The sequence below is a fragment of the Poromitra crassiceps genome (genome assembly GCF_964638095.1).
Source record: "Poromitra crassiceps genome assembly, chromosome: 2".
In the NCBI taxonomy this organism is placed as follows: Eukaryota; Metazoa; Chordata; class Actinopteri; order Beryciformes; family Melamphaidae; genus Poromitra; species Poromitra crassiceps.
This window is the reverse complement of record NC_139624.1, coordinates 57,220,754-57,232,172: the sequence shown is the minus strand read 5'-3', so window position 1 is coordinate 57,232,172 and position 11,419 is coordinate 57,220,754. Positions and strand designations below refer to the sequence as shown.

The window sequence follows — 11,419 nt, the reverse complement described above, 5'->3', positions numbered from 1 at the left end:
GAGTTTGGTAAGCCTACTGTGATGCTGGTAAACGCAGACGAGAACCGAACGGCAGTGGAAGGGTTAAGCATACGGCATCTACGAGCTGGTGCAATTTGTTTGTCAGTATAACATGGGAGAGACAAATCAAACAAAACAGGCATATGGTCAGAAAAGAATGCACCACAAACTTCAATATTAGAAACTGATAAACCATATGACAGGACAATATCAAGTGTGTGCCCGTGTTCTTGTGTGGGACCAGTCACAGATTGCACTAGATCAAAAGAACCAATGAGATTTAAAAATTCACTCGCTGGCGGCTTAGAGGGACAACACACGTGTATATTCATGTCACCAAGAATCAGAGCATGGTCATACTTAGGCATTATTTCAGCCAGGAAATCAGAGAAATCCGAGATGAAATTCTTATCATATTTTGGGGGTCTGTATATCACCGCACACAGTACACAGCAACCCAGCTCGAACATAATTAGCTCAAAGCTGGAGAATGAGACCGGTGACAGTTGTTTACAGTCAAAGTTTTGCTTGAAAACGGTTGCAATTCCCCCTCCTCGGCCAGTCATCCGCGGAGCACTGAAATACGAACAGCCAGGCGGCAAGAGTTCAGAGAAGGAGCTTGACTCACCGGGTCGCTGCCAAGTCTCAGTAATACACAAGAGATCCAATTCACGAGTGATGAAAAAGTCATTCAGGATGAACGTCTTGTTTGCTAGCGATCTAGCATTAACCAAGGCAACCCTGGCGGGAGGAGGAGCAACAAGTCGATCATCAGTCCTAGGAGCTCGGGCGAGACGTCGAAGGTAGCGGTGATTCACTCCTCCTCTGCGCAGATGGAGAGAGCAGAAGCGGGTGTGGCACTCCGTGCCGGTAACAGGTAACAGCCAGGTGCCGGTAGGCTCGAGTGAGCGACGAGTACAGAGTAGCGATGGGTCGATCCATATCCAACCGGAGTAAATGCAGAAGAAAGCTCCAGGGCAGCTTTCAGCCTCACCAGTTGCCCACTACGTTTACCGCGGGACCGGGTTTTGTGGCGCCTCCGACGGGGGAGAGGAGCGGCGTAGAGGTGGGCAGGGATTCCCGCAAGGAGCGGTGGTAGAGGAAGCGTTTTATGTCTCGGATCAAACTTGATCAAATGTTCGCTTGTAAGTCGAATATCCAGGAGCGCTTGGCGATCATAAGCCAGTAGAGAGTTGACATTTTCAGTGACAAATGACAAAACCAGCACAAATACAAACAAAACTGACAGCGGCAGACGGACGACCACACACACTGGCGCCATCACTTCCGCGCTCAGAACATGAAGTGACTTTGAGAATATGAAATCTTTTCACAGCCTCAATGTAAAACAATATTGTATGATGAAAACTGTTTAAGTTTAAAATTATGTGATAAGAACTGTCCATCAATTCAGGCCTCTCTGTAGTTGCTATTTCCCTCTACTGTTATTGCTCATAATTATTTGTTCTGAAAAAACAACGTTGATGATTTCAATTTAATTTCTGTTACCCACTTGTTGAAATTGTAGGCAGCATAGTGTATACATCATGCTACAGGGTATTGTTTTTATTATTGTCTAGTATTTTGTATTCTTACTTCCTTTTATATTCTAGTTGTTTGCTTATTACAGTATGTCATTCCCCCATTGAATCACATTACTTTTGCTGCTGCAACGACCAAATTTCCCCAAAGGGATCAATTGTTACATTATATCTCATGTTAAATAGCTGCTCTGGATTCTGACCAGTGTTGGGCAAGTTACTTTCAAAATGTAATATACCACATATTACTAGTTACTTTCAAATGAAAGTAATAAGTTACTTAACAATATTACTATATCTGTGTAGAGTAACTCTGTAATTATTGCACTACATTTGCATTACTTTCACCAAAATAACAGCAGTAGCAGAATGACATCGCTGCCCCGGAACCATCCCGAAAAATAATTTCAACCGTCTTGAAGCTAGTGTAAACCGTCCAAAATTCTAAATGTTATCCTTTTCCTTTGTTATTGTCATCTATAGTGGTTATTTCCATAAAAACACACAATTTGATTCGGAAATGATTGTATCCTTATTTAAATATGTGCTTTGATTAAAAAAGAAAATGTTTAACTCAATTTGTAACTTGTGTTACTTGACGTAAAGTAACTGATATAATATTACTGAAATCCTATTGGTAATAAGTTATATTACTGAGTTACTGCTAAAAGTAATATATCGCTGCTGTTGGGCGGAAACCTTGTATCTCCAAATTCGGCCATTTTCTTTTTATTTCAGAAATGGATTTAGTGGGTACCCAAAAATAACCTGTGAAAGTTTCAGGTAGTTTGGACCAGCAAAACATGTTATATTACTGGTTATTAATGTTGTTATTATTACTATTACACTATGTTAAAATGTGAATGTTTGTATGAGATACAAGGTTTCGGCCCGACAGCGTCAAAATTATATATTATTATATCTATTACTTTTGTAATGAGTTATCCCCAACACTGGATCTGACCAATTTCATGGGAACACCATGGTGAACACGCTGATAGCTGGAAAGGTCAATCCTGGGTTGACAGAGCCAGTTGGCAACCAGCTACATGGACCCGGTTATCTGGGATTCACCAATGTTAGGCTTTGGGACTAGGTTGAATTGGCTTTGTGAGACTCAGACGGGGTCTACTTTCTCCTTTGGGCCTGTTGTTGTGGAGAGCAGCCCTCCTGCAGCTCGTGCAGCTGCCTCTACACCACCCTGGGCCTCCTTTCCCTGGGCTACAGTAGACAGGCTTGGCTCAAGCTGCGTTCACACGCACACACACACACACACACACACACACACACACACACACACGCAGTGCAGCATAGCATTGAGCCTCTAAACTGCCATAATTAGTGAAGCTTGGAAGAGTGCTGGCTTTGTTCCCTGCTCAGACGGGATGGGTGGGTCACCCTGGTTACTGCACTGATTTGCAAGAGCCAATGAGGGGAGAAAAACACATGCGGGTTAGATTAGGGGGGGAGAGGGGAGAGAGAGGGCCATGTTTGGTCGAGTCAACAACTTTAGGAACTTTCTTCCCGTAACAGCTCCATGCATGTTTACTGGTCTGCTGCACAAAGTGTATGACCAGGGATAATAACAGTAAGCACAAAGAGGACTTGATTGCGGTTTTTGGAAAAGGGACGGCTGTTTTGCTGTGCAACATTCTGAAAAGGATACAAAAAGAGGTAAGCGCTTCAATTTGCTGTTCCAATGTAAGAGAAAATGCAGATGCATACTTCAAAAGATAGCAGGACTAAGTAACGTGTGGTCAGTTCTCTGTCTCAGAGAGGAACCTGTAGCACACAGCTGACAGCTCACTCACAGAGACATGAGCGGGACAGGGGTGAAGGCAGAGGGGCGAGAGGTTCAGCAGAAGAGGGGAGAGGAGGTGGTGCACCTGCGGCGGACCATAGGCCTGGTGCCCGCCGTGTCGTTCATCATCGGGACGGTGGTGGGCAGCGGCATCTTCATCGCACCCAAGGGAGTCCTGATGAACAGTGGCAGTGTGGGGCTCTCTCTACTGGTGTGGGTGCTGAGTGGGGTGCTCTCCACATTCGGTAAGACGCCTCAAACCTATGGGCGCATCATAGGTTTTTGATGCTGATTAATTGGATAGAAGCCTTGTGTTGGTGATAATCTGTACTTATCTTTACATTTGACCATTTTGACCATTTTTAGGCCACAATTTGCCAAATGTTAACTATTAACTATTCTCTTCAAACTGCATCATATCTATCATGTTGGAGATGGATGACAGTGATTGACTGTGGAAGAAAATTTTAACATACATGTACAGTACTAACAACTTTACTGGGGTCTCCCTCTGTGAATGTTGTTCATAATAGAAAATCACACTATCAGTGTTTCCCCTAGAAAATCTTTCAGGCCTGGAGGGATTTCGAAACATACCCTGACCGCAATGGTGGGGGACTCGCTGGTGACGCTAAACTTTTGGCTAACCTGTTCACATCTATGTTCGCAATGGCATCCCAAGTATCATCATACTATTATGGGATGTGATGCGAACAGTTGTATTATGGGATGTGCGTTTCTCAGGCAACGACACATACGTTTTGGAACAGCGCCGCACACTGGCACAATGCTCCTAAAAGCAAAATGCTTATTGTTTCGAATGATTTGGCATCTTCTATTACTGTCAACACTAGTATTGTTGTATTGTAATAATATGCCATAAAGGTTTCTTGAAATTTTGGGGAGAGCAGGAAAAAAAATCTTTTAAAAAAAGCATTTTTTTTTCCTGGCCTGGCGGGGGCGCCGTTGGCCAAGCGGGTCGGCAAGGCTTGTAGAATGGTAGGGGAAACACAACGGGCTCTATTCTCCCACAGGCCATCGGCGCTATTACGGGCCTTAACCGCAAAAAAACGTGCCTTGCGCCTGTTTCGGCAAGATAGCAATAGGCTTTAGGCTGCCAAATGCGCTTTAGGCCGAATGGGCGTGGCGCAGTCCCAAAGTGGGCGTGTCGGCGCTAAATACCAGCCTAGTTATATCTTGGGAGCTGGCCTACATTTAGCGCTTTGCGCTTTTGAAAAGCAGGCCTATTCTTTGCCTTCACTGCTTCTTCTCTGTCACCCTTCTCTCTCTCTCTCTCTGAGTTCCCAGCATGCATTGTGTTTCTTCATTTCGCTACTAAATAGCCACCAAATGAGCCAAAATAGATATAAAAGGTAGTTCTAAATTAATGTGTAATGGTAACACAGCCTGCCATTGTCAACATTTCAATATTGGACCAAATAAAACCTCGAAATGAAAACACCACCCTATGTGAAACATATATGTCCTCCTGGGCATATATATACCCCTTGTCGAGTTAACGTGATTTAGAGAAGTAACAGCGGAACGCGCTTCGGAACGCGCTTCTAATGGCATCTGCTATACTGTGATGTTCCTCCAATAACTTGGCCCTATTTCACATTTAGTTTTACAATAAAAACACATTTATGCAATGACTTGACATAATGTAGGGTATATTTATGTGCATCATCCTTCCTGCAGCAGGCGAGAGAAAATGATATCTTTCTGGACAAACTTTCACCAATCTAATAGGCTATATTTTTCTAGCTGATGCATAGAACATTATTTTCACTTTGATCTTGCTATAGTGTAGCGTATTTACATGCTTGCAGTATTGAAACTGCAGTTAGATTGGTTTGAGAAGCATAATAATATGGAATAATAGCCTATAATGCAGACAGACAGGCTGGATGAAGGGAGGGGGGGGGGGCAGAGCGTTTGGCTTTCATCTGGTTTTGCGGGATCACTGGAATTGGAGCTAAAAAGGCAAGCGTGCGATTCGTTTATTGCACTTATCCAATGAGCATGACGGTGCATAATTTTACGCCTAAAAGGCGTGGTTGTAATGCTTTGGGCTGCATCTAGCGCCAGCACGACGATATCAAGTGCGCCTTTCCACGCCCACTGCTTTGATCTGCGCCTGCCGCTCGGCCTAGAAACTGCGCCGATGCAACGATAGGGACCAACATGTTTTGTCTGATCTCTGCTTCTAAACTGATGTCAGCACATTCTGTGCATCCTTGGGAGAGCCTTAAAGGCTACTTTAAATCTCTCCTTCTTTGAAGAATTGTATGAAGCCTGCTGCTGAATGCATCTCTTCCTCTCATGAGACTATAGCTTTAACAAATATAATTCAAGTAAGACAAACCTCTGACTCAATAACCTTTATTCAACATTGGCCGATATCGAAGTTTTAATAAAAAAGGTATTTGGGCCTGTAACGACGCATTATGTAATAACCAGAGTTGGGGGTAACGCGTTACAAAGTAACGCGTTACTGTAATCACATTACTTTTGTCGGTAACGAGTAGTGTAAGGCACTACTGTACCTAAGTGCAGTAATCACATTACAGTTACTAATCAAACGCTTACCTCGTTACATGCGTGAGAAAAGATCTCCGTTTTAATAGCAGATCCTGTGTCCCATCAGACAGGTCATTTAACTGCACAGCAGATTCAATCATGGTGCCAATATTTCAACATTGTATTAGCATGCAGAACAGCACTATTAGTCGACACATAGCTTATCAGATAACTAACATCATGCATATAGAACAATAAATCATTTTAACCTCCAAAACACATTGACAAACAAACAATTGACACAAAAACACAGTACCCCCAGGGCATGCTGGGAACTCCGCCCACTTTCCTCTTCCACGGGTTAAATTTCCCAGAAGGCTTTGCATAACTTTTTACACTCTGTTTTACAATTAAATCAGGCTAAAGAGTGTTAGATATAAATAATATGTATTTTAACACAACATGCAATTCTGGAATATCTGAATATTGGACAAAATTAAATTAAATTAAATGTAAACGTAAACCATAAGAGAAACCCACATGCAGCGATGGGGTCTGTAAATACCCCTTGTAAATACAACGTGTTCTAGGGAAGTGGGCGCAGTGCGGTATGTTCCTAATAGTCTGCCAATAGTCTGCCAATAGTCTGCCAGCAATCTGCCAAAAAGCGCCGTCTTCTACAACAAGTTTTTGTTGCGCGGAAGGACAAGAATGTGACACTGCAAACGTTCCCCTGGACAGAAGCAGCTAGCTACGGTAGCCTACGACATAAACCTCTCAAAGCATCTGCAGTGGAAACATGCTAACACAAAGCTGGTTGCAGACCCAAGCTGAGTCGCCTGCCTCGACCCAAAGCAAGCAGCAAAAGCTTTCTTTTCACCAGGTAACATCAAAATCAGAGATGGACAGGCTTGTTGCTCCTACATGGTAGAGGAAATGTTGCCAGTTTCAACAGTAGAATGAAATCGCCATTTTTCAGAAACATATTGAGCAAAATACAGATGGCAGGGAACGTACAGCCACCATCAGACAGGAAAAGTTTTGCAACCTACCTTATTACGATAGAGATTTGTGCTAATATATGGGCATATATGTAAGGATTAATGTTGTATTGTTAACTGGCAAATTACGTGACAATGCATCTCAGGCGATGTTACGGAGTAACGCAAAAGTAATGTAACGAGTAGTGTAACAAATTACTTTCTCCAGGGAGTAATCAAGTAAAGTAAGGCATTACTTTTTTTGAAAGTAATGTGTAATGTGTAATATATTACTTTTTTGAGTAACGGACCCCAACTCTGGTAATAACTGCACATTATGTAATAAAATGCCAAAATGTAATAACATCTCACTTTCAATATGTAATAACGGCGCATTATGTAATAAAATGCGCAATATGTAATAAATCGCCTCAACGCAATATGTAATAGCGTTTGACGCATTTTGTAATAAATGTATTACATATTGCGCAGATTATTACATATTGCGGCGGTTGCATTTTTTCTGGTTGGAAATGTAATAAGTGGCCGCATTATGTAACAAAATTAGAAAATGCACTGACTTTGTCATGGGGGGGAGTAGGCTAATAAACATATTATGTGTCAAAACCAGTCAAGCAACTATATATCTATAGTTGTTATTTTAGGCTACTTTATTTGATGTTATGGTAATTATTTTACTTATTGACTGTTCTACGTTAAGGAGATACTGTGTGATACGGTGTTATGTTATGCTATTGTGTTATGTGGATATTTCATGAGTGCGAGCAACTATCTTGTCCCAATTTCCCCCCGGGGTGCATCAGTCCGCACAAGTGATAGAAGCGTGGTTGACATAGCCGCATTTACTGCCTCAATCCATAGACAAAAACTCAGTAGTGATTTATTACCTCAGTAAACACTTTCCTTGAGTTTAGGGTGTCGCTCACCAGTTAGTATTCAATGGCCACATGACCATATTAACTGCTAATTTAATATTAAATGCTGACAAAATAATTTAAAAAATCATGTTAATACTAAAAGGCAATTTTAATGATTAAAATTGTAATCTAGAGATAAATATGACCATACTTGGCCATGGCCCTGCACTTTACAAAACACGGACTTTGCACATAGACTAACTTATTGTTTTAAATTGTATTGTTTTTATCTGTTTTTATTTATCTCCTACTATTTTCTGTCTGCTCTGTATTTTTAACCCCTGCTGCTGTTGCTGTTTTAGACGCCTGAATCTCCCCTCAGGGATAAATAAAGGTTTCAATTCAATTAATTGTGTTAATTTAAACCAGGGGTTATCAAAGTTTTGATGGCTGAAGGCCAATTTAGGGAGTAGGCTAATGACTAGATAACAATGATCCATCGCCAATCATGTTAAAATTGACATTTTTTTCAATGGAGTTTGGTGTACATACAAACGTTACTGACGGTAGCAAAAGCAGCAAGCAGATGCCGCCTCTCGTTCGTCACCTCTGGGGCCGCTTCAGTTGCGGGCGGCTGGGTCCTGGGAAAACCACGGCACGTTGTGGTGCCGCAAATGCTCTGTTATCGAGTTTCTTGCCAGTATTATTATTTGACTTTGTGACCAAAATCGGGGACATTTTCGGGGACAGCTCCAGCCGGGGACAGAGCAGCTCTCTCTCTCTCTCTCTCTCTCTCTCAGAATTCCGGCCTTATAGAATATTTACAAACCCAGTCAAAATGTAGCTATTGAAAAATTATCAATTTAATCATTTTTTACATACCGTACATAAAATATTTATAGCAAACAAATTTTTAATTTTAAAATAATTTTTGTTGACGTTTATTTCAAAATAATTATCTATGCACTGCTGTCTGTGCTTACAGTGCAAAGTTAGTGAGGAGAGCCTCACCACTTGTTAATTAATTACCTAATTAATTCGGTTCAGGTTTGAATTTACGTTCAGAAATAACATTTAAACAGCAATAAAACAAACAAAAACAAAGGCTATGACGCAATCATCCAAGAAATGTGTTTTATCGATATAGCCTGACCTCTTCTTCTCATGAGAAGCAGCAGGAGCTTGATGCTTTTCTGTCTGTAGTCTTTCTTGCCTCGGCAGACAGACGGCACCGAAAACATAACCACATCATTTCCGTGTTGCTCGCACTCATGAAATATCCACATAACACAATAGCATAACATAACACCGTATCACACAGTATCTCCTTAACGTAGAACAGTCAATAAGTAAAATAATTACCATAACATCAAATAAAGTAGCCTAAAATAACAACTATAGATATATAGTTCAATCATGAGAGGCCAGTTGGTAGGATTTAACAAACTTTATTTAGCAATCGGCATGCATGGCAAATACTTTGGCGCATGACTCCATTAGCCAGTGGCGCTGCTCTTGAGGCAAGAGGAGGGCATCTGCGTAGGCTAGGAGATCCCCCCCCCCCGTGGGGGATCAGGAGTCACGACTCGTTGGTGGCGGACTGGGGAGGTGGGTGGGGCAAAACAACGCTTCGGAGGACGGCTCCAGGGGAGATGGACTGCCGTGAGCTAGCTGCTGTTATGATCGGCCAGAGAGAGAGAGGTGACGTAGAACCCTTGCTATATATATGAGAATTAACTGACGTCATATCTGACGTCATTACGGACGTCATACTCAGACTTTGACTGACCACGTCATACTAGAACTTGACTGACGTCGGATTAGATTATGCACGAATGGCCTTCTGCTTGAAATATGGTCTAGAGACCTCACTTCAATCATGAGAGGCCAGTTGGTAGGATTTAACAAACTTTATTTAGCAATCGGCATGCATGGCAAATACTTTGGCGCATGACTCCATTAGCCAGTGGCGCTGCTCTTGAGGCAAGAGGAGGGCATCTGCGTAGGCTAGGAGATCCCCCAAAAGGAAGATCTGATTACCGGAGGTTAATTGAGATCTGCGGGCACCGGTAGTTGATTGTACTTTTCTGGCTTTCGACCTTTTAGCGACTTACAGCTATTTGCGGCTGGCGCTCCCAACTCGGTCGGGCCTTCGATCTTGGTACATTAGTAATTGGTTGTACTTTTCTGGCCTTCGACCTTTTTAACGACTTATGGCTACTTGCGGCTGGCGCTTCCCAACTCGGTCGGGCCTTCGATCTTGACCCCCCTACTTGCGTTGCGGCTGGCGCTTCCCAGCTCGGTCGGGCCTTGCGCGCCGCACGACTTGGCCTTCTGACTGACCCTGACTCTCTCTCTCGACTCTCTCTCTCCCCTCGAATCTCTCTCTCCCCCAAAAATGATCCGGGAGATTTACCGCGCCTACTGGGCGCTGTGCTTTTCGGGGAGCCACCACCAACGAGACATTTTGGCACGGAGCCCGGGACACTGTTTGTTGCCATGCTCGCCGATTGAGGAAGGAGGGTTCTTTGGGCCACGGTATGGCCGCCTGCTCCGGGCGGGTGTAGCTGGAGAGCTGATGAAGACCAGCTGGAGCGTCCGCTTGAGGTGCTGGATGACTTAGGGGTTGGTGACTTAGTGACTTAGGGGTTCCCAACTTGGCCTGGGTGACTTAGTGATTTCCCGACTGGCCGCTGGACTTGGATGACTTAGGGGTTGGTGACTTAGTGACTTAGGGGTTCCCGACTTGGCCTGGGTGACTTAGTGATATCCCGACTTGGCGCTGGACTTGGAAGACTTAGGGGTTGGTGACGGGGTTCCCAACTTGGCCTGGGTGACTTAGTGGCTTCCCAACTTGGCGCTGGGGCCAGTCTGAGGCCTGAGCCTGATGTAGCGAGCCATGGGGAGTAGATTGTTTCCAGGAGTTAGGATGACTTAGGGGTTGGTGACTTAGTGACTTAGGGGTAGGTGACTTAGTGACTTAGGGGATGACTTAGGGGTTGGTGACTTAGTGGCTTAGGGGATGACTTAGGGGTTGGTGACTTAGTGGCTTAGGGGATGACTTAGGGGTTGGTGACTTAGTGGCTTAGGGGTGACTTAGGGGTTGGTGACTTAGTGGCTTAGGGGATGACTTAGGGGTTGGTGACTTGGTGGCTTAGGGGATGGCTTAGGGGATGACTTAGGGGTTGGTGACTTAGTGGCTTAGGGGATGACTTAGGGGTTGGTGACTTAGTGGCTTAGGGGATGACTTAGGGGTTGGTGACTTAGTGGCTTAGGGGTGACTTAGGGGTTGGTGACTTAGTGGCTTAGGGGATGACTTAGGGGTTGGTGACTTGGTGGCTTAGGGGATGGCTTAGGGGTTGGTGACTTAGTGGCTTAGGGGTTCCCTTAGGGTTGGTGACTTAGTGGCTTAGGGGATGACTTAGGGGTTGGTGACTTAGTGGCTTAGGGGATGACTTAGGGGTTGGAGACTTAGTGGCTTAGGGGCTGACTTAGGGGTTGGTGACTTAGTGGCTTAGGGGATGACTTAGGGGTTGGTGACTTGGTGGCTTAGGGGATGGCTTAGGGGTTGGTGACTTAGTGGCTTGGGGGTTCCCAACTTGGCCTCGGTGACTTAGTGACTTCCCGACTTGGCGCTGGACTTGGATGACTTAGGGTTGGTGACTTAGTGGCTTAGGGGATGACTTAGGGGTTGGT

At 44.0% G+C, this 11,419-nt stretch overlaps 1 protein-coding gene across 1 annotated transcript in view; it reads left to right on the top strand.

Annotated features, from left to right (window-relative positions):
- Window positions 1-3,358: 3,358 nt before the first annotated feature.
- The window catches only part of LOC310799991 (cystine/glutamate transporter), a gene marked incomplete at its 5' end in the record, with an annotated part of 32,336 nt that continues 24,275 nt past the window's right edge, over window positions 3,359-11,419 (top strand). The window contains one exon of the mRNA XM_083662591.1: window positions 3,359-3,587. Coding sequence (XP_083518717.1) covers window positions 3,359-3,587 — 229 coding nt within the window. The remainder of the gene's footprint in view (window positions 3,588-11,419) is intronic.